Consider the following 23,291-nt stretch of genomic DNA (forward strand, 5'->3'; position numbering starts at 1 on the left):
TTCACCTTAAAATAATGCAAACATCATCCCCTCTGTCCTTCCTGCTAGCTAGACTCTAGAGGGTTAGTGCCAAAGCCACATCTGAGTGCCATTGGGGCAGGTGGGATAAACAACATGCATACAGAGGCTTGTGAAAACACACACTCATACACACACTCACTATGGGGCAGCAGCATCGCATGCAAGGCTCTCCTTGTGTGTTGGCAGACTAGGGACTGAATCAGTGGGATCAAACATTATCTAAATCAGTTATCAGACCCCTATCTACATGACTCAGATTCTTGTACGTCACATCATTACACTACTATGGGCCTCTTTACACTACACAACTTTGACAACATAATCTAGGTCCAGGAGAGATACTTGTGTAGTGTAAAGAGACAGATCTAGAGACAGATCTAGATTTTCTCTCTGGAGGAAGTGAGGGAGACATCTACACCACAAACCCCCCTCTGAGTGGTACAGTGTCCCTGCAAGAATTACCTTAATTACCTTAATACCAGTAGACAGCATTTTGTTTGCCTATATACTACGGTATTTACGGTATGCTAATAGCTGTACTTACTGTACACATGAAGCAGGAATGTGGCTTTGGCCACACCACATCAAGGTTAGTGTAAACGGAAAAGTTGCAAATCTAATGTTGAAGAGAGATAGACAGTGTGCCCAGAGGAAGAGGGTTGTATTGGTAAGGAGATGGGACACAATTGTTAGCTCCAGGAAGGTCTTCACTAAGATAAAACAGAGCATTATGGGTACTGTAGTTCATCATGCTACAGGCGTTAGCGCAGGAGGACAGGGAAGGTGTGAGGTAAGGTAGAGGAGGAGAATACTTGCCCAATTCCACTGGAGGGGGTTCCAACACACGGAGAAGACAGGGGTGAGAAGGTCAGCAGGAGAGGAGAGGAAGGAGCGAAGGGGACAGGAAAGAATCAAACAGGGTCACACAATATTCTATTCAATCCTCTGAGTGTTGAATAAGAACATTGCAGCTTGAATAGGATGTATGAGAAATGGGTTTCCTGTTTTACTGCAGAAAACAGATGATCAACTCAGGGACCATCCCAATCAGCTAAGGGACTGACTGGTAGGAAAGTAAGACGGGTTGTGTGTGTGTGTGTGTGTGTGTGTGTGTGTGTGTGTGTGCGTGCGAGCGTGCGTGCATGCGCTTGTGAGACAGAACAGACCCACAGGAGGTACCCAGACAAACCGAACTTCCCAGGGAAGACCTGTGTGTGTGTGTGTGTGTGTGTATGTATGTGTGTGTGTGTGTGTATGCGTGCATGCACTGTGTGTGCACATGTGTGTATGTGTATCCCCAGTGGCAAGGGACAGTGGCGTGTGGAGAGGGGAATAAACCAGACTACACAGCCAGAAACACAGACCTTCCAATGGAAGACCCATCATCCTAACACAATGACTGACTAACACACAATGACAGATCTGACTACTGGCAAACTCACAGCTTGAAGGGAACATGAGAGGGGAGTTCGAACACATGTGGAAATAAGTGGAGCCATTGGAAACATACACGCCGGTGTAAATGGACTGATGAGTTTAGTACATGTGTCAAAGGAAGGGGACCTTCCTGGGTCTGATCCCCTGGTCGTCGCCTTGTCTGGAAACTAAACTCTGAAGAGGACCACAACTGAGGAGCAGTACGCCTGTTGTTAGGAGACACAGGGGGGTGTGTGTGTGTGTCTGTGTGTGTGTGTGTGTGTGTGTGTGTGTGTGTGTGTGTGTGTGTGTGAGACTGAGTGAGTGAGTGAGTGAGTGTTTGCCCACAGACAAAAACCACAAGCTAACACTTAACCCCTGTATGGTAAACATTTAAATGTTATTACCATCTTACAAATGTGTTACGTCATTCTGTCTAGATGCAAAGGAAATGTATACTGCATAAAAGGTCATGCTTTGATATAGGTCAGGAGGTCAAACTGATTTACAATGCTACTTACATTTGGCCTGGGTGATGGTGTCTCCAATAGTAGTATGGATGTAATGCAGGCTGTACGCTGGAAGGACCAAGGCTAGACTGGGAACACACACACACACAGAGAATAATAGGCACACGCACGCACACACACACATAGAGAGACGAATAGGTGCACGCACACACACACACACGCACACACACACACACACACACACACACACACACACACACACCACACACACACATTTTCCAATTTTGCACAGTTCTAACAAAGAATCACAGATCTCCACACCACAAACTTAAAAGTTGATCCACATATCAAAACAAACATTTCATAAACTTGTCACCACTGGAGCTAGAACTTTCACACAGACAGAGCTTTGTATATAAAGTAATCAACTAATTTTTTATAAGTACATTTATCAGGTGTACAGTTTAATCCTCGTAACTTTGTGAAAGTGCATTAAGTTTAGAATTCCCCATTCAAATACAATAGTTCTTATTTTGCTCCAGATGTCTGCATGCTCCAGTTTAGTGCATTTAGGACAGTCTCAAGAGGGTTTTGACTAGGTAGTACACAGCTACAACTGGAAGTGACTTTTTTTGTAGCAGGTTAGGATAACTTACGCAGCAGGTTAGGATAATTAACTTAACAGGTTAGGAGAATTGGGTTAAGGTTAGGATGAGCTAAAATGCTCTCCTAACATGCTATGAAAAGTCAATTCCGGTCGTGGCTGTACTCCGTCTAGTCACAACCATAGAGCTAGATGGAGGACTGTATCTGTGCCATTATAGCGTCTGTGACAGCATGGGCAGCGCCATTGAGGCTATCTCCATTTTGTAGTAGTCCATTTTCTTCTTCACAATTGGCTGATCCCTCCTGATGACCCGGTTGGACATGACTCCAATAAGGTCACCAGGAGGGATCAGCCAATGAAGTTGGATGTCCCACCCAGTTAACTACATTAAAATCAAAGATTTGTATAACTAACCCAAGATGGACCACAGACTGTCGTTTCCAATGGGAACAAATTAATTATAGTGGGCAGAACAAGCAAAGAGGTGGGCAGAGACAAGCACGAGCTAGCCAGATCCTATTGGCGTGTTCAACCATGTATTTGCATATTTCCATTAGGGAACGCCTACTCTGTGAAGTGCGCATGTGCAATAGCTCAATTTGCCCTTGCACCCCTTCTAAACAGCAAAACATTTTAAAACTTTGGCAAAGAGTAAAGTCTACAAAACGTAGTCCACTCTGTAAAATATTCTAGTTTTGGGAACAGAAAACTGTATTGAGATCAAATGTTTAATCGATGAGAAATTAGCAGAATGTCGGCCAAAATCCATTTAGCTCCATCTTCTCCCACTGCCGGCCAATGGGCTTCCTCTCACCACCAAATATGGTGATGAGTGGAAATGCCACCCGGACGCTTCAAATGTATACATCCGGTGAAAAATCGGTCTTATTGTTCTATCTGTGTTAAAATGGTGTAAGCCCTCAAGGCCTCTAACATTCTCTATGGCCATGACCTCTCAAGCAGTTGCATTGATCAGGTGCCAGTGCACTACTAGTAGTCATAAGAGATGAAAACAGTGACCCCTATTGTTCTTCTAGATAGGGCCCTGAGTTTTTATGGAACCTAATTATATGTCCTGACCATGTAAAACTCCAGACTCTTGACCCATGAGAGTTTTCTTGGTCAGGTCACGTGGTCAGAATAAATACTCAAGGCCCTAAAAATGAATACTGTACATGGTATACTCAGGTAGGGGTACAAATACAGTACATGTAGCTGTTACCTGTAATCTGTACCCTTTACAGGGGCATATGTGTACGATCTTTGGCTTCGGTCTATGTACCGCTGTGGAGCAGAACACACATCGATGTCTTTGTCATTAAAGGGACAGCTCACCCCGAAATAGTCTAAAAATGTATTTTTTGGTTTTCCATCATGCTTCAGTTTACCTCATCCTGGGACTTCACTAGTGTGTGTACGGTGCGGTAGCCGGTTTCCCCATTAATCATGTTCGTTCTTATCTGAGGACAAAAAACACTTAGCTCTTAGGAGCAAGTTCAACCCACAACAGGATAGAATGTGGAAGCACAAAGTAAGGTGGAAGCACTAAAGAAGAATGTCAGTCGTCTCCATCTTACCTCTACTTTAATCTCATCCTCCAGCTCAGCGTCCAGGAAGTCCAGAGTCACAGGCTCCTGGAACTTAGGGTTCTACAGTGCAAGAGACAGAGAGCGATAGTGAGAGTGCGAGATAGAGAGAGAGAGAGAGAGAGAGAGAGAGAGAGAGAGAGAGAGAGAGAGAGAGAGAGAGAGAGAGCAATAGAGAGAGCACGCGAGAGAGATTTAATACACCATTGACTGTTTCATAGATTGAATCAACCCAGGAAGAATTAACCAATGAATTATTTAAGACAGTCTACTTGATATTACCTTTAAGGGCGACATTTGTCACGTAAAAGAGCACGTTTGAAATGTTATGGTTATTTTTCTTACTGCTCACTGCCAATTTGTCATGCAAAATGTACCCTATGTCCGGATTTAAATGATTTGTCTCAGCTTATAGCGTCATACCCAAGAAGACTCAAGGCTGTAATCGCTGCCAAAGGTGCTTCAACAAAGTACTGAGTAAAGGGTCTGAATACTATATTTCAGTTTTGTATTTTCTATACATTTGCAGAAATTTCAAAAAACCTGCTTTTTGTTTGTCAGTATGGGGCATTGTGTGTAGATTGATGAGGGGGGGAAACAATTTAATCAAATTTAGAATAAGGCTGTAAAGTAACAGAATGTGGAAAAATTTAAGGGGTCTGAATACTTTCCAAATGCACTGTACATGTCACGATCGTCGAAGGAGGAGGACCAAGGCGCAGCGTGATATTCGTACATACTAATTTTATTAAGTGCACACAATAAACAAAACAACAAACGATAACGTGACGTCCTAGGTCTAACACAACCAACACGGAACAAGATCCCACAACTACTGTGGGAAAACAGCCTGTCTAAATGTGGCTCCCAATCAGAGACAACCAGCAACAGCTGACACTCGTTGCCTCTGATTGAGAACCACTCTGGCCAACATAGAAATTCAATACCTAGAATCTACAACACAGAACACAAACACATAGAATCTACACACCCTGGCTCAACATATAGAGTCCCCAGAGCCAGGGTGTGACAGTACATATCTACCTCAAGTACCTTATTATTATCTATCCTGATGTCTAGTCACTTTACCCTGCCTTCATGTACAGTGAGGGAAAAAGTATTTGATCCCCTGGTGATTTTGTACGTTTGCCCACTGACAAAGAAATGATCAGTCTATAATTTTAATGGTAGGTTTATTTGAACAGTGAGAGACAGAATAACAACAAAAAAATCCTGAAAAACGCATGTCAAAAATGTTATAAATCATTTGCATTTTAATGAGGGAAATAAGTATTTGACCCCCTCTCAATCAGAAAGATTTCTGGCTCCCAGGTGTCTTTTATACAGGTACCGAGCTGAGATTAGGAGCACACTCTTAAAGGGAGTGCTCCTAATCTCAGTTTGTTACCTGTATAAAAGACACCTGTCCACAGAAGCAATCAATCAATCAGATTCCAAACTCTCCACCATGGCCAAGACCAAAGAGCTCTCCAAGGATGTCAGGGACAAGATTGTAGACCTACACAAGGCTGGAATGGGCTACAAGACCATCGCCAAGCAGCTTGGTGAGAAGGTGACAACAGTTGGTGCGATTATTCGCAAATGGAAGAAACACAAAATAACTGTCAATCTCCCTCGGCCTGGGGCTCCATGCAAGATCTCACCTCGTGGAGTTGCAATGATCATGAGAACGGTGAGGAATCAGCCCAGAACTACACGGGAGGATCTTGTCAATGATCTCAAGGCAGCTGGAACCATAGTCACCAAGAAAACAATTGGTAACACACTACGCCGTGAAGGACTGAAATCCTGCAGCGCCCGCAAGGTCCCCCTGCTCAAGAAAGTACATATACAGGGCCGTCTGAAGTTTGCCAATGAACATCTGAATGATTCAGAGGAGAACTGGGTGAAAGTGTTGTGGTCAGATGAGACCAAAATCGAGCTCTTTGGCATCAACTCAACTCGCCGTGTTTGGAGGAGGAGGAATGCTGCCTATGACCCCAAGAACACCATCCCCACTGTCAAACATGGAGGTGGAAACATTATGCTTTGGGGGTGTTTTTCTGCTAAGGGGACAGGACAACTTCACCGCATCAAAGGGACGATGGACGGCGCCATGTACCGTCAAATCTTTGGTGAGAACCTCCTTCCCTCAGCCAGGGCATTGAAAATGGGTCGTGGATGGGTATTCCAGCACGACAATGACCCAAAACACACGGCCAAGGCAACAAAGGAGTGGCTCAAGAGGAAGCACATTAAGGTCCTGGAGTGGCCTAGCCAGTCTCCAGACCTTAATCCCATAGAAAATCTGTGGAGGGAGCTGAAGGTTCGAGTTGCCAAATGTCAGGCTCGAAACCTTAATGACTTGGAGAAGATCTACAAAGAGGAGTGGGACAAAATCCCTCCTGAGATGTGTGCAAACCTGGTGGCCAACTACAAGAAACGTCTGACATCTGTGATTGCCAACAAGGGTTTTGCCACCAAGTACTAAGTCATGTTTTGCAGAGGGGTCAAATACTTATTTCCCTCATTAAAATGCAAATCAATTTATAACATTTTTGACATGCGTTTTTCTGTTTTTTTTGTTGTTATTCTGTCTCTCACTGTTCAAATAAACCTACCATTAAAATTATAGACTGATCATGTCTTTGTCAGTGGGCAAACGTACAAAATCAGCAGGGGATCAAATACTTTTTTCCCTTACCATACATACAGTGCCTTGCAAAAGTATTCATCCCCCTTGGCGTTTTTCCTATTTTGTTGCATTACAACCTGTAATTTAAATTGATTTTTATTTGGATTTCATGTAATGGACATACACAAAATAGTCTAAATTGGTGAAGTGAAATGAAAAAAATAACTTGTTTCAAAAAATTTAAAATATATAATAATGGAAAAGTAGTGCGTGCATATGTATTCACCACCCCTTTGCTATGAAGCCCCTAAATAAGATCTGGTGCAACCAATTACCTTCAGAAGTCACATAATTAGTTAAATAAAGTCCACCTGTGTGCAATATATACACCTGTTCTGAAAGGCCCCAGAGTCTGCAACACCACTAAGCAAGGGACACCACCAAGCAAGCGGCACCATGAAGACCAAGGAGCTCTCCAAACAGGTCAGGGACAAAGTTGTGGAGAAGTACAGAGCAGGGTTGGGTTATAAAAACATATCAGGAGCACCATTAAATCCGTTATTAAAAAACGGATGGAATATGGCACCACAACAAACATGCCAAGAGAGGGCCCCACACCAAAACTCACGGACCAGGCAAGGAGGGCATTAATCAGAGAGGCAACAAAAAGATAACCCTGAAGGAGCTGCAAAGCTCCACAGCGGAGATTGGAGTATCTGTCCATAGGACCACTTTAAGCCGTACACTCCACAGAGCAGGGCTTTACGGAAGAGAGGCCAGAAAAAAGCCATTGCTTAAAGAAAAAAATAAGCAAACACGTTTGATGTTCGCCAAAAGGCATGTGGAAACTCCACAAAAATATGGAAGAAGGTACTCTGGTCAGATGAGACTAAAATTGAGCTTTTTGGCCATCAATAAAAAAGTTATGTCTGGCGCAAACCCAACACCTCTCATCACCCCGAGAACATCATCCCCACAGTGAAGCATGGTGGTGGCAGCATCATGCTTTGGTCCTCTGTAGCTCAGCTGGTAGAGCACGGTGCTTGTAACGCCAAGGTAGTGGGTTCGATCCCCGGGACCACCCATACACAAAAAAATAAAAATAAATTATAATAATAAAAATAATAAAAATGTATGCACGCATGACTGTAAGGCGCTTTGGATAAAAGCGTCTGCTAAATGGGATATTATTATTATTATGTTTTTCATCGGCAGGGACTGGGAAACTGGTCAGAATTGAATGAATAATGGATGGCGCTAAATACAGGGAAATTCTTGAGGGAAACCTGTTTCAGTCTTCCAGAGATTTGAGCCTGGGATGGAGGTTCAACTTCCAGAAGGACAATGACTCTAAGCATACTGCTAAAGCAACGCTCGAGTGGTTTAAGGGTAAACATTTAAATGTCTTGGAATGGCCTAGTCAAAGCCCAGACCTCAATCCAATTGAGAATATGTGGTATGACTTAAAGATTGCTGTACACCAGCGGAACCCATCCAACTTGAAGGAGCTGGAGCAGTTTTGCCTTGAAGAATGGGCAAAAATCCCAGTGGCTAGATGTGCCAAGCTTATAGAGACATACCCCAAGAGACTTGCAGCTGTGGGGGGTTGTGGTGAATAGTTATACACGCTCAAGTTTTCAGTTTTTTTGTCTTATTTCTTGTTTGTTTCACAATAAAAAATATGTTGCATCTTCAAAGTGGTTAGCATGTTGTGTAAATCAAATGATACAAACTCCGGGTTGTAAGGCAACAAAATAGGAAAAATGCCAAGGGGGGTGAATACATTCCCAAGCCACTGTATCTACCTCAAGTACCTCGTACCTCTGTACATTGATCTGGTACTGGTACTCCCTGTATATAGCTCCACATTGATCTGGTACTGGTACTCCCTGTATATAGCTCCACATTGATCTGGTACTGGTACTCCATGTATATAGCGCCATTCTTGTGCATTTTATTTTATTCCTCTTGTGTTAGTTACTATTTTATTTTGTATTATTATTTTTAAACTCTGCATCGTTGAGAAAGGTTCGTTAGCAAGCATTCCACTGTGAAGTCTGCACTAGTTGTATTCGGCGCATGTGATAAATACAATTGTATTTTATTTTTGAAAGTGAAAACTTGTGGTCAGTCTTTTTCCCCAGCAATCTTTCAATCCAATCCAAGTCACTTTAATATCACCAAACCACAGCATTTATCTGAAGTCTTTCACCATACAGTAATGGTGTTTTGATTCAAGAACACCAGTGACATATTTCCTGAGGGCAGTTTACGGGAAAGCTGTGAGGCGGACCTTAAACTAAAGATTGATGTGGAACACATGGCTACGTGGGCGTAAGCTCCACGTTCTCCCTGTGTTTGTTGTGTGGAAATCATGAAGTGTCCCTAACTCACTCGCAAAACTTCTCTACACAAACCCATATGGTGACCTTTTCCAAGATTGGCTAGCTTCCCCTAGTGCTAAGTGTGGCTAGGCTAGTGTAATGCTAAGCTATGCTAGGCTAACACTAGGCTAACGGTAGGCTAACGCCAGGCTGCTAAATCTCCCTTGCCTTGCTGACAGGTATATTTGGGCTTTGCTTAACAAGGTTGTGCAGCATACTGCGATTAAAGGACCAGATGAGTGTTGTAGTTTTGTGTGTGTGTATGTGTGTGTACCTTTGGGCAGAGGTTGGGATGCAGCAAGACATAACCGTTGGGGTCAATGGCAAAGTAATAGCCATTTGGTCCAAACTACAAGACATAGAAATAGACAAGATAGTTAGTGTGTGTATGTCTGTCAATGGTCTTGATGGTGTTCTGGGTGCTTACCGTAGGCTATGTGGGTATGTGTTATTGTGTGTGTGACTATGTGTGCGTGTGTGTAGTACACATGTGAGTGTGTCTTACTGTAAATCTCGGCGTTAGTCTTTTGATGTCGTCCAGAGACACGTCGATAGCCATCACTCCCAGGATCAGCTGGTTTTGGGGCCTCTGGGAGAAAAAAACAACAAGGAAAAGTGGTATGAGACCAAAACAAAGCATTATATAGTACATCACTCAGAGGAACCCCTAGTGCTTTACACACAGACACAGGCTTTCAAAAAAAACATTCTACTCCGATGACTCAAGTCCCTTGGCGCCTTTAAAAACATTTCCAAAGTTAAGAGCACAGTGGAAAGATAAAACAATTCCTTTAGAAATACTTGTTGTCACTGTGACTCATTGCTGAGGCATTGTCAGCCTGGCTTTAGTCATTTTAGATCCATCAAACACCATCCACCTAGATATTTTGTGTGTATCTATTGGTATGCAGGCTGTGTGTGCCGTTTTTAAATGTATGTAGTTCTGTCCTTGAGCTGTTCTTGTCTATTAATATTATGTAAGTTCTGTGTGGACCCCAGGAAGAGTAGCTGCAGCTTTCACAACAGCTAATGGGGATCCTAATAAAATACCAAAATACCAAATACCATCATCTTGAAGCAGTTAGCTACTGTTATCGGATGTCATTGCTTCCTGTGGCAGAGAGTGGGAGGGCTTGGAAGAGTGACACTATATCAGCAAAGTGGCCGACAAGTACCTCAACAAGGAGACATTTACATTTATTTTGACATGGACGTGAAGCAGCAACCAAATTTTGCAAGGGGTCAAAAGAGTTTTAAAACAAAAAACGACATTGCATAAACTTGATGGAGGGAGTTCACACTTGACTTGGAAGTATAACAGTCCCATGGTGTGACCCGGCATTCAGTTCTGGAGGTGAACCTGGCTGAGTGGTCATCAACTCCCTGCTTCTGGGACATGCTGCTGGGCAAATCAAACGCACTTCTGAAAGCTCATTGCGGGAATTCAAGTAAATTAGTAAGTAAGCAAGTCAGTCTGTCAACATGTCAGTGAGTCAGTCAGTCAGTCAACCAGCCAACCAGTCAGTCAGTCAACCAGCCAACCAGTCAGTCAGTCAGCGAGTCAGTCAGTGCTGTACCTGTTGTCCCCTCTCTTTGTCAGCTTTGGTGTTGGTCTTGTTGAAAACGGGCAGTGTTCCTGTGATCACCAGACCCAGTTCCTGTAGACCAGATCACATGTATTTTCAGTGAGCCTCCTTTAGAACAGCATTACATGTAATAAAATAGTAGCCTGGTCCCATATCTTTTAGTGTTGTAAAGCCAACTCAGCACAAGCAGATATGGGACCAGGCTAATGTACTAGCCCTGTGGAGCAAGACCACAAGACAGATTATCCTGAGAGTCCATAATACTAACTTTCCATTGGTGTCAGAGAGGGCAATTAATGACGCAAATACACTTTCCAATACAAACACCAGCTATCAGAAATGATGGGAAGCTGTGTACAGGGTAGTATTTACAGTGTGAATTTGGGGACAACAAGGCATACACAGGGTGTCAGGCTGTTGACTATGGTAAGTGTAGATACGGTTTATAAACTTGCTATGGGTGTCAGAGTGCAACTAGTGACGCAAACACCCTTCTAAAACAAACACCAGCTGTCTAGTTCTAAAAGTAGCTCATATCAAGGTCAAGTTGTGTCCTAACTTAAACAGTGGATAAGGGATGAAAGTGCACTCGATAGAGAAAATGTTCACGTTTCGATGTTCAATCATGTAACATTGTTTACTATGGAAGGATCCGGAGTAAAAAATCTTCCCCGAAATGAATGGACTCGAAATGACACGTCCTTGCATGTAACCAGACACAGGGCCATATGGTGTGTGTGTGTGTGTGAATGTGTGTGAGTGCCGGTTTGCTTGTGTGTGTGTGTGTGTGTGAGCACGCACGTGTGTACAGTGGGTTGCTGTTGTGACGTGTGGCTGGAGAAGCATCGGTTTCCAGTAATGAGGTGGACAGCCTCCATCATCACTACAGGGAAGAGACCATCTCTCTAGTGCGTCTGGATGGTCTTTCATGGTGTTTTGTGTGCTTACTGAAAACGTGTGATGACCTCTGAATCTGTAATGGTGTAATCTGTATTGGTGCAATCTGTAATGGTGTAATCTGTAATCAGATGTCCTTATTGCACTGAGACTGTGTCATGCTGTTGGATTTCACACTTTACATCCGTCTTGTTTTGTCTCCAACTTCACATTATATACTAAGCAAAAATATCAATGCAACATTTAAAGTTTTGGTGCACAAAAAGCTTATTCTCTCAGATTTTGTGAACACATTTGTTTACATCCCTGTTAGTGAGCATTTCTCCTTTGCCAAGATAATCCATCCAACTGACAGGTGTGGCATATCAAGAAGCTGATTAAACAGCATGATCATTACACAGTTGCACCTTGTGCTGAAGACAATAAAAGGCCACTCTAAACTGTGCAGTTTTGTCACACAACACAATGCCACAGATGTCTCAAGCATTGAGGGAGCATGCAGTTGGCATGCTGACTGCAGGAATGTCCACGAGAGCTGTTGCCAGATAATTGAATGTTAATTTCTCTACCATAAGCTGCCTCCAACATTGTTTTAGAGAATTTGGCAGTATGTCCAACAGGCCTCACAACCGCAGGCCACCTGTATGGTGTCGTGTGGGCGAGTGGTTTGCTGATGTCAGCGTTGTGAACAGAGTGCCCCATGGGGGCAGTGGGGTTATGGTATGGGCAGGCATAAGCTACGGACTACGAACACAATAGCATTTTATCGATGGCAATTTGAATGCACAGAGATACCGTGACGAGATCCTGAGGCCCATTGTTGTGCCATTCATCCGCCACCATCACCTCATGTTTCAGCATGATAATGCACGGTCCAATGTCCCAAGGATCTGTACACAATTCCTGGAAGATGAAAATGTCCCAGTTCTTCCATGGCCTGCATACTCACCAGACATGTCACCCATTGAGCATGTTTGGGATGCTCTGGATTGACGTGTACGAAAGCGTGTTCCAGTTCCCGCCAATATCCAGAAACTTCGCACAGCCATTGAAGAGGAGTGGAACAACATTCCACATGCCTCAATCCACAGCCTGATCAACTCTATGCGAAGGAGATGTGCCGTGCTGCATGAGGCAAATGGTGGTCATGCCAGATACTGACTCGTTTTCTGATCCACACCCCTACCTTTTTTTAAGGTACAGTATCTGTGACCAATAGATGCATATCTCTTTTCCCAGTCATGTTAAATCCATAGATTAGGGCCTAATTTATTTATTTCAATTGATTGATTTCCTTATATAAACTGTAACTCAGTAAAATCTTTGAAATTGTTGCATGTTGCGTTTATATTTTTGTTCAGTATAAATATTGTCCTGTAGCAAACGTCCCACTGTTTGTGCTGGGTTGTGTCTGACTTGGCGCTGCTGCTGTTGTAAATCAATACTGGTTAATTTGTATTACACTGATATTTTGACAGCTTGTTTCAGTCCACTCAGTCCTTGCCTTATCCACTTTTGAACTTGATATGAGCTATTTCTAGAACCAGAAAGTGTGTGTTCATGTAAAATATGAACTTGATACTTTTAGAACTAGATAGCTGGTGTTTGTATTGGAAAATTGTATTTGCGTCACTAGTCTGACACACTTCGCACATTTATATACAGCATGTGCATTAACCATGTCTTACATTTACATTTTAGCAGACACTCTTATCCAGAGCGACTTACAGTTAGTGAGTGCATACATTTTTTTATATATTCTTTTCATACTGGCCCCCTGTGGGAATAGAACCCACAACCCTGGCGTTGCAAGCGCCATGCTCTACCAACTGAGCTACACGAGGCTCAGTTGGCTGGTGCTAGCATTGGGCATTGCAGTAGCTTCACTATTTGTAGTTTGCATTAAAGTGTACCAGGGTTGGGGTCAACTCAAATTTAATTTGAAATTCCAATTAGATTATTGAATTCATTCGTGGAGAATTTGCATTGAATTAAATTTGAATTAAAAAAATGTTAAAGTTAGGGTATTTCATCTTTTGGAATGTAATTCGAATTCAATATTTTACATTTCCCATTTAATGGAATTAATTTACATAGTATAAAAAAATTGACTGTATGATTTATTTTTATTAATTTACAACTGTATTCCTACATTTCCTGTATAGCTAGGCTGTCTGAACAGTGACATGATCAGCCTGAAAGTCTGAGGGAATTGAATTCGAGTTGGAATTTGTGGAATTGTTGGGGATAATATTGAATTCTTGGAATTTGGAATTCAGAGGAATTGAATTATCTCTGAATTCAAAGACTGACCTGCATTTTGAATTGAAGTAAATGGAATTTACAGGGAGAGAGAATTGAATTAGAATTGAATTTGTGGAATTGATCTTCACCCATCTTCACTGTAACCATTCAGAATACAACTTCACACTATTTCAGATACAGTGCTGTGACTATATTCACACCCACTGCTGTTGGTTCATATTTCATTCCCCAGTCAATATTGTGTCAGGTGGTGTAACGTACCAGAGCGTCCTGGTAAACGTTGGTCCACTGAACCTGCTTGGCCTTGTTGTTTGCTTTGACCATGGGTCTGCCCAGTACATCCAGGTACTCCTGTCGTGTGTGAGAGAGGAATCAGATCAGACCAAACCAATCAAACAATCACAACTGTGCATTGAATAGCATGACTATATAGAGAGGCGTATCATATGACCACAAGATGGCATAAGACACAAACTCTAAAGAACTGTAAAAACGCTATATAGCATTATGACTACGGGCCAGATTTACGGGCCAGATTTACGGACCAGATTTACGGGCCAGATTTATTGAACGTTTGCACCAAAGCAAGGTTTGTATCTTATAGTTGAGTTTAGCCCTTCAGTGTTTTAAGATCTATTTGATGACTGTTCACCTGAGTGTTGATCCTGATAGCACCGATGGAGGGGATTTCATAGTAGTACCCTGGAACACAAGTAGTTCACCTTTACACATCATCGATTACAATATAACATACCAGGAAACAGTATGGCAGACTTTGGCTCTGATTGAATTCCTTGACAATGCGTCCTTCCTTGTTGTCTTCCTGGGAGTAGCCACTGATCTGACATGGTCTGGTCCTACTGTAAAAGCATTAGGGTGGACACATTGCTTTTCCTAATCTAATCAAATAGGTAGGAAGGACGTACGCATGTGTGCGCACGAGCACGTTTGGTCTATACCTTTGTTGGTGCAAGCCATCCACTGGATTGGTCCTTTGTCATAGTTGTGTTGGCCCACTGAGAATGTGAATATCCGCACCTAAAGGGTCAACATAGGGTCAAGGGTCAAAAATACATGTATCATGTATGTATCTGTGTACAGTATGCTTCAGGTTACACTACCAGTCAAAAGTCTGGACACACCGCCTTTATTTTTACTATTTTACATTGTAGAATAATAGTGAAGACATCAAAACTATGAAATAACACATATGGAATCATGTAGTAAACAAACAAGTGTTAAACAAATCAAAACATATTTTACATTTGAGATTCTTCAAATAGCCACCCTTTGCCTTGATGACAACTTTGCACACTCTTGGCATTCTCTCAACCAGCTTCACCTGGAATGCTTTTCCAACATTCTTGAAGGAGTTCCCAGATATGCTGAGCACTTGTTGGCTGCTTTTCCTTCACTCTGTGGTCTGACTCATCCCAAACCATCTCTATTGGGTTGAGGTCGGGAGATTGTGGAGGCCAGGTCATCTGATGCAGCACTCCATCACTCTCCTTCTTGGTAAAATATATCTTACACAGCCTGGAGGTGTGTTGGGTCACTGTCCTGTTGAAAAACAAATGATAGTCCCACTAAGCCCATACCAGATGGGATGGCATATCACTGTAGAATGATGTGGCAGCTATGCTGGTTAAGTGTGCCTTGAATTCTAAATAAATCACAGAGAGTGTCAAAAGCAAAGCACTCCCACACCATAACACCTCCTCCTCCATGCTTTACATTGGGAAATACACATGCGGAGATCATCCGTTCATCCACACCATGTCTCACAAAGAGAAGGCGTTTAGAACCAAAAATCTCAAATTTGGACTCCAGACCAAAGGACACATTTCCACCGGTCTAATGTCCATTGCTCGTGTTTCTTGGCCCAAGCAGGTATCTTCTTCTTATTGGTGTCCTTTAGTAGTGGTTTCTTTGCAGCAATTCGACCATGAAGGCCTGATTCACACAGTCCCCTCTGAACAGTTGATGTTGATATGTGTCTGTTACTTGAACTCTGTGAAGCATTTATTTGGGCTGAACTTATCCTCTGCAGCAGAGGTAACTCTGGGTCTTCCATTTCTGTGGCGGTCCTCATGAGAGCCAGTTTCATCATAGCTCTTGATGGTTTTTGCGACTGCACTTGAAGAAACGTTCAAAGTTGTTTAAATTTTCCGTATTGACTGACCTTCATGTCTTAAAGTAATGATGGACTGTCATATCTCTTTGCTTATTTGAGCTGTTCTTGCCATAATATGGACTTGGTATTTTACCAAATAGGGCTATCTTCTGTATACCCCTGTATATGACCTGCATATCTCTACCGTATGTTTCAGTGTACATGACCTGTATATCTCTGCAGTATTTTTCAGTGTACATGACCTGTATATCTCTGCAGTATGTTTCAGTGTACATGACCTGTATATATCTGCAGTATGTTTCAGTGTACATGACCTGTATATCTCTGCATTATGTTTCAGTGTACATGACCTGTATATCTCTACAGTATGTTCCAGTGTACATGACCTGTATATCTCTACAGCACCAACTCCTCTGATGGAAATCTTATCCCAGGATCATGTAAACTACCCACAGAACCTCATCTCCCTGAGGGTCTCGTCTCTTTCTCTGAACCAACCTTCTTGTCAGCGTTATACTTCTGGAAGATCTCCTGGGCCCGCTCCTCTCCTCCGTCAGTGAACAGCATGATGATCTTGTTACACAACGCCCTGCCCTGGGTCACGTTCAACTAGAGACATGGAGAGAGGGGGGAGAGTGGGGGGAGGAGAGGGGGGGACACAGAGAGAGAAAGAGAGGGTGGAGAGAGAGGGGAGTGGGATGCAGAGAGAGACGGAAAGAGGGGAGGAGAGGTGGGGAGTGGGTACACAGAGAGAGAACGAGAGAGAGGGGGAAGAGAGGGGGTGGAGTAGGGACACAGAGAGAGACGTGTGGGGGGTGAAAGCAAAACTTCACATACATTTTATGTCATTTAATTTACTAAAGCCTCAGTGATTAGGTTTACGATGCACTGTGTAGTTAAAAACCATCAGAAAAGAAATCAGTTATTGACAGATCATTTTATTGCATCTTGAACCAATATTTCCCCAGGTCTTGTAATTGTTATTGTTTCTCATTTAATTGTCCTCTACTCAAACTCATTGACCTTTAGGATGGGACAATAAAGATTTATTGAATTGAAAAGGTCAGACCTGACGAAACATTGCCAATTAAATCCACTTATTTTCCTTTCAATAAACTTCATTCTAAGAGTGCTGACCTTCCTTTTTACAAATCATATAATTTCATTTATGAAAGTGGGCACCCTATCAACATAAGGTTTGATGGAAAAGGTTTAAGGTATCGCCATCAGGGTCTTATTCATTAGGAACCAAATGGAGGAAAACGGACTGAAACAGGGGTTTTTGCTAGGGTGTGTCCTAATGAATTACGACCCAAGTGATAGAAATAAATAGAAGCGTGAAATGCCCAGAATCACCAGCAGATGGCGATACATGACAACAATAACAGATGGTCTCCTCTGGTTTGATTATTAGTACTGTAGCTTGTGTTTCCATTGTTATTCTCATCATTCAAGCTAATCTAATTTCTCAATTTCATCGAGTTACATCAACCATGTGGGCTGATGAAAAACAGGGAAAACACAGGGGACACAAAGTCTGAAGAGTTGGAATGGAAAAATACAAGGGAAATGTTTAAAGTTTTGTAGACACACTGGCCATGCCTCTCTCCCTCCCTCTTCTCTCCCTCTCGCTTTCTCGCTCACTCCCTTGAACGCACTCACACATGCACACGTACACAGACCACACCACAGTCCCTCCTAACTGACACTCAACTTCATGCACACACGCATGTACGTGCATACATTCAAACACAGCAAACTATAGCACACAGACACACACACACTCTCATCCCCTACCGATGAGAGCTGCTCGAAGGCCAACTCAAAGCCACCCTTGTAGTTGGTGATGCCCTTGGCTGAGATGTTCCGCACAGCATCCTTCAGGAACCTCTTGTTCCTCACGTTGGCCTGGACCAGGTTCTGAAAGCACGCTGCCTTCACCGCTTTATCATTGAACTGTACCAGACAGATAGACGGAGAGAGGGGGAGTGAGAGAGAGAGAGAGAGAGAGAAAGGGGGGGGGGAGAAAGAAAGAGGTAGGGTGAGTTGTTGAATTATCATCGAACTGAATGAAAAAGGGAGACAGAGAAAGAGAAATAGAAAAGTCACACACTGAGACAGAGGATGACCCATACATATCAGTTCATACACACCCACACAATCCATATACTCCACACATGACAGCGAATAAGACTGTGTTTTAAGGCATTGATGTTTGGTACAGGCTGTGGTTAGAAATACTATTATGAGTTGTTTCAAAAAGGGCACAGATATCATTCTGTCCACATTTACACAGACAAGAAAAGATGACTGCTATACACACACTCCAGTTACAGAGATCACTGCTACACACACCTCAGTGCACAAACTACCACTACAGACACACACCACAGTGAACAAAGGTGTCTACTTGTCTGCCAACTAAAGATTTTCAGGCAGAGCTAATGAACCCTGTATAAGAATAAGAAGACTGGTGATATTTCATTACAAGAAAGCCTGTGTGTGTGTGTGTGTGTGAGAGAAGCACACAGAGACTGAGAAATGAGTCACTGTCACGTTCCGAACATCTAGGGTGAGATGGGTCTGAAGGGACTATGATATGAGCATCACCATCTGTACAACCAGTCTCTCTCTAATACACACACACACACACACACACACACACACACACACACACACACACACACACACACACACACACACACACACACACACACACACACACACACAGGGTTTCTTGTAATGAAATATCATCAGTCTTCTTATTCTTATACAGAGTTCATTAGCCCTGCCTGAAAATCTTAAGTTGGCTCTGAGGCATTAACATACGTATAACACTGCTGCCTAATTTAAGTAGCATCAAACAACCGTTGGGTTGCTAGGACTTCCTCTCGGAAACATACCAAAAACCGTCATTTTTATTAAGGAAGTGGAAAAACAAATGTAATTAAATCATACAGAAATCTAATCAATTTCAAGAGCAAATAAAGATTCATATTAAGACACAGTAAGAGAGAGAGAGAGAGAGAGAGAGAGAGAGAGAGAGAGAGAGAGAGAGAGAGAGAGAGAGAGAGAGAGAGAGAGAGAGAGAGAGTGAGAAGGAGAGAGAGAGAGGGAGAGAGAGAGAGGGAGAGAGTAGAGAGAGAGAGAGAGAGAGAGAGAGAGAGAGAGAGAGAGAGAGAGAGAGAGAGAGAGAGAGAGAGAGAGAGAGAGAGAGAGAGGGAGAGAGAAAGAGAAAGAGAAAGAGAAAGAGAAAGAGAGAGAGAGAGAGAGAGAGAGAGCGAGAAGGAGAGAGAGAGGGAGAGAGCAGAGAGAGAGAGCGAGAGAGAGAGAGAGAGAGAGAGAGAGAGAGAGAGAGAGAGAGCGAGAAGGAGAGAGAGAGAGAGAGAGAGAAAGAGAGAGAGAGAGAGAGAGAGAGCGAGAAGGGAGAGAGAGAGAGAGAGAGAGAGAGAGAGAGAGAGAGAGAGAGAGAGAGAGAGAGAGAGAGAGAGAGAGAGAGAGAGAGAGAGAGTGAGAAGGAGAGAGAGAGAGGAGAGAGAGAGAGGGAGAGAGTGAGAGAGAGAGAGAGAGAGAGAGAGAGAGAGAGAGAGAGAGAGAGAGAGAGAGAGAGAGAGAGAGAGAGAGAGAGAGGGAGAGAGAAAGAGAAAGAGAAAGAGAAAGAGAAAGAAAGAGAGAGAGAGAGAGAGAGAGAGCGAGAAGGAGAGAGAGAGGGAGAGAGAGAGAGAGAGAGAGCGAGAGAGAGAGAGAGAGAGAGAGAGAGAGAGAGCGAGAAGGAGAGAGAGAGAGAGAGAGAGAAAGAGAGAGAGAGAGAGAGAGAGAGCGAGAAGGAGAGAGAGAGAGAGAGAGAGAGAGAGAGAGAGAGAGAGAGAGAGAGAGAGAGAGAGAGAGAGAGAGAGAGAGGGAGAGAAACACACACACACTCTTCAGAAAACTTTCCCCTCCATAACCTAATGAATTGGAAGGATGTGGAGACATAAGAACTGGGGGCATTGATGGAAAGCTTTCATATATCACCGCAGGGGGACTCGTGTTTCTCCAGATCCAAATGAAGACTAACATGCCGAGGCGGAAGCAGAGAAAACATTGGCTTCTAAATAATGATGGATGGAGATGTCCCCCGTCCCCCTTAACTCCAGGAAAATCCAGTTTCCCACAGAATTTCCAATGGTTCCAGCAGGGACTTCTCTATTAATCTCCCTCGTTTTAAGTGCGGGAACTGGATAGTCGCATGTATATTTCATCATTCCTCGCCGCTCTCATATCGTCTTGTCTGGCTGGCGCTCACATGGGCTGCCGTTCAGTTAGTCACGCATACCCCGGATTTAAGCTCCGATACACTTGGCTCTGCTGAACACAGACACACTGAACACACATAACTATAGGCACATATGCACGTATGCAAACGAAAACACACACACACACACAGTACATTCATGTGTGCATTCAAGCCTGTATCTGATTAAAGACATACAAATCCATTCACTCATCCATATCACTTTAACCAAAAGGCCAGGCACACCCACCCACACACACACCATTCTGCACATTATTCTAAATAAGGACTAAGATCACATGTGTTCAATACGTTCAATCAAATTTCAATTAATTGTATTTATAAAGCCCTTTTTACATCAGCAGATGTTGCAAAGTGCTTATACAGAAACCCAGCCTAAAATCCCAAAGAGTAAGCAATGCAGATGTAGAAGCATGGTGGCTAGGAAAAACTCCCTAGAAAGGCAGGAACCTAGGAAGAAACCTAGAGAGGAACCAGGCTGGTGGCCAGTCCTCTTCTGGCTGTGCTGGTGGAGATTATACTGTAAGAGTACATGACCATTAAGGCTAGATCGTTCCTCAAGATGTTCAAACGTTCATAGATGACCAGCAGGGTCAAATAATAATCACAGTGGTTTTTAGGGTCAGCACCTCAAGAGTAAATGTCAGTTGGCTTTTCATTCCAAGAATCCATTCCTCAAACACAATAACGACTAGCACAAAGTCATTGCATTCGTCCTATAAGTAGCTTATGGGTAAAGACCACGTTCTGCCAACTGCCATGGATACTCACATAGACCACATTGACGTAGTCATCGTCCGACAGGGTCTCCAGCATCTCGTTGACAGAGGTGTGGATTAGCTTGAGGGTGAGGCCAGAGACACTGCCACTCCTATGGACAGAGGTTATAAACTGTTATTACATATCTATGACTGTGTTATTACATGCCTATTACTATAATGTAATGGGGAAATAACCAAGAAAAACATCTGGTTTGGAGGTGTGGACCTTCCTACAGGAAGGAGAGAACCAAGTACCACAGGAACAGGTTATTACCAGCTATTACACATCTATGACTATGTTCTCCAGACAAATATGTGTTTGTTTGATCTGGATTTAACTTTAACTGGATCGCTTCCTTCAGCCAAGAGTTAAAATAGTATGTTGTTGTATTTCTCTTGTTTGTGTGGATGAATTTCAATAGAACATCTCTTAGATGAACACATCTATATCCACAGCAAAGTAATGAGCAAGGGGAACCAGACCATATAAACAACAAATGTATCTGACTCAACCAACACCACCATATTGTAATTCATGTTTACCACTAGGCCTAAGTGTGGTGCCGCCATAACATATGCAATAAGAACACTAACTAGCCTGTTAGCATTCATGGGCCCAGAAAGACATTGCCTTTAAATTTGCTGAAGCTATAAAACTAACATTGAGTGTGATGAAGAGGAAGACATGGGCCGTCTGCTAAATGGCACCCTATTCCCTATACAGTGCACTACTTTTGACTAGCGCCTTATGGGACTCTGGTCAAAAGTAGTGCAGTATAGGGAATAGGGTGCCATTTGGGGCACAGGCAGAGATAGAGGCATTAAAACAACCACAGGCCGCGTGACTACTAGGCTTTTAGCTAACACTAATAGGCTCTCTAGATATAGGCCTATCAGGATAAACATGTGAGGGGAAATGGCTAGCGTCATTAGGCTAACCCAGCAGTGGACTTAAAGCGCTATCACCATGCCTCCTCTAGCCGACGCTAACGTTGCATGAAAGGCTAACATTAGCATAGAGTGAGTCACTTTAACTCTGACATTTCGTGTTGTCGTAACGGCACCGATGATAGGACATTTAATGATGTAGGCCTACACTTGAACATAGCACCACTCAAGCTAAAATTGGATGTGAGAGAAGTTGAGAGCTTGAGAGCAGATGGTCTATATATAAATACATGCTTTAATTGGTTGCAGGTAAAGACAAAACGGACAGAACTGAAAAAAGGGAAGGTTCTATCTTTTATATTCCCTTTGCTCGGGCGTCACGACGACGGCAGCGGCACAGCTTTGATGTTGAAATAGCCTGTCAATCAGGCCCGCCAATTATCTACCTCGCGTCAAGAGCTACGGGGGGCAAAATTGATTTTTCATCTATATATATATATATTTTTTATTGTTCTCATTTAGGTGCTGGCGCAGTGCCAGACATCCCATTCCAGGCACAGCCGATTAATCAGGGTGCGTCGCGGTAGCACGGGCTTTACCCGTCTAATATAGACAAATCGTTTTAATACCATGACTCCCTAGCACATAATAAGATGATACTGTTATGCATGTTATGTATACAGCAGGGATTTGCTGATGAACTTGCTATACATGACATTGATAGCCTAGTGTGTAGTTGATACAATAGCATATAGTGGTTTAATTAAAGATGCACTATGCATAAATCGCTCTGCCATTTCCTGGTTGTTAAAATTGTAATAGTTTGCAGAATTTCTATTTATGTGACAAAACAAGCAAGTATAGTGTAGAGAATCATTGTACCATCTAAACCGCTGTGAAATATATTTTAAATAACCAAAGATATTGTATTTTCAGCTGTTTGAAGCTGGTGTACAAAACCGAAAGTAAAAGTTGCAAAAACTGAAACTTAAGCACTGGAAGCATAGAAATAGCGCACATAGAACAGATCTACCACTTCTTAGACTTGCTTTCAATGAGAATGACAGATCTATAACTCACATTTCAATGTGAATTTGGTCGGGTCTCCCAAAAAGTGACATCTTGCAGCTTTAAGACAAAGTTCTCTCTTGCTGTACTTTTCCAAGTTTCCAAGTGATTTCTGATGTACTTTACATTAAATAGCCACATACCCAGGGAGTATTGAGGGAGTTTATAGGGAGTCTTGCGTAATTGCCGTGTATCAGGTGTGTAAGTAGTAGCAGTAGTTACACAACCACTGTCACTTTAGTTTTACAAGAAAACGATTAAGTGAGTTCCTAAATTGTA

The 23,291-nt window shown here is 42.8% G+C and overlaps 1 protein-coding gene across 2 annotated transcripts in view; it reads right to left on the minus strand.

The window, feature by feature from the left end:
- Positions 1-23,291, minus strand: part of LOC121543412 (voltage-dependent calcium channel subunit alpha-2/delta-1) — a 194,254-nt gene that overhangs the window by 22,775 nt on the left and 148,188 nt on the right. Inside the window, exons 10-23 of one of the 2 annotated variants that reach the window (XM_041853257.2) lie at positions 21,067-21,166; positions 17,799-17,957; positions 16,500-16,610; positions 14,827-14,905; positions 14,520-14,569; positions 14,129-14,218; positions 10,697-10,777; positions 9,625-9,708; positions 9,394-9,468; positions 4,092-4,163; positions 3,903-3,974; positions 3,737-3,798; positions 1,959-2,035; positions 838-846 (exon numbers count right to left, since the gene is read on the minus strand). In XM_041853257.2, the coding sequence (XP_041709191.1) occupies positions 838-846; positions 1,959-2,035; positions 3,737-3,798; positions 3,903-3,974; positions 4,092-4,163; positions 9,394-9,468; positions 9,625-9,708; positions 10,697-10,777; positions 14,129-14,218; positions 14,520-14,569; positions 14,827-14,905; positions 16,500-16,610; positions 17,799-17,957; positions 21,067-21,166 (1,121 nt within the window). The remainder of the gene's footprint in view (positions 1-837; positions 847-1,958; positions 2,036-3,736; positions 3,799-3,902; positions 3,975-4,091; positions 4,164-9,393; positions 9,469-9,624; positions 9,709-10,696; positions 10,778-14,128; positions 14,219-14,519; positions 14,570-14,826; positions 14,906-16,499; positions 16,611-17,798; positions 17,958-21,066; positions 21,167-23,291) is intronic. The other variant, XM_041853259.2, reaches the window with a different exon arrangement.

The sequence above is a fragment of the Coregonus clupeaformis genome, chromosome 28, assembly GCF_020615455.1.
Source record: "Coregonus clupeaformis isolate EN_2021a chromosome 28, ASM2061545v1, whole genome shotgun sequence".
Taxonomy (NCBI): Eukaryota; Metazoa; Chordata; class Actinopteri; order Salmoniformes; family Salmonidae; genus Coregonus; species Coregonus clupeaformis.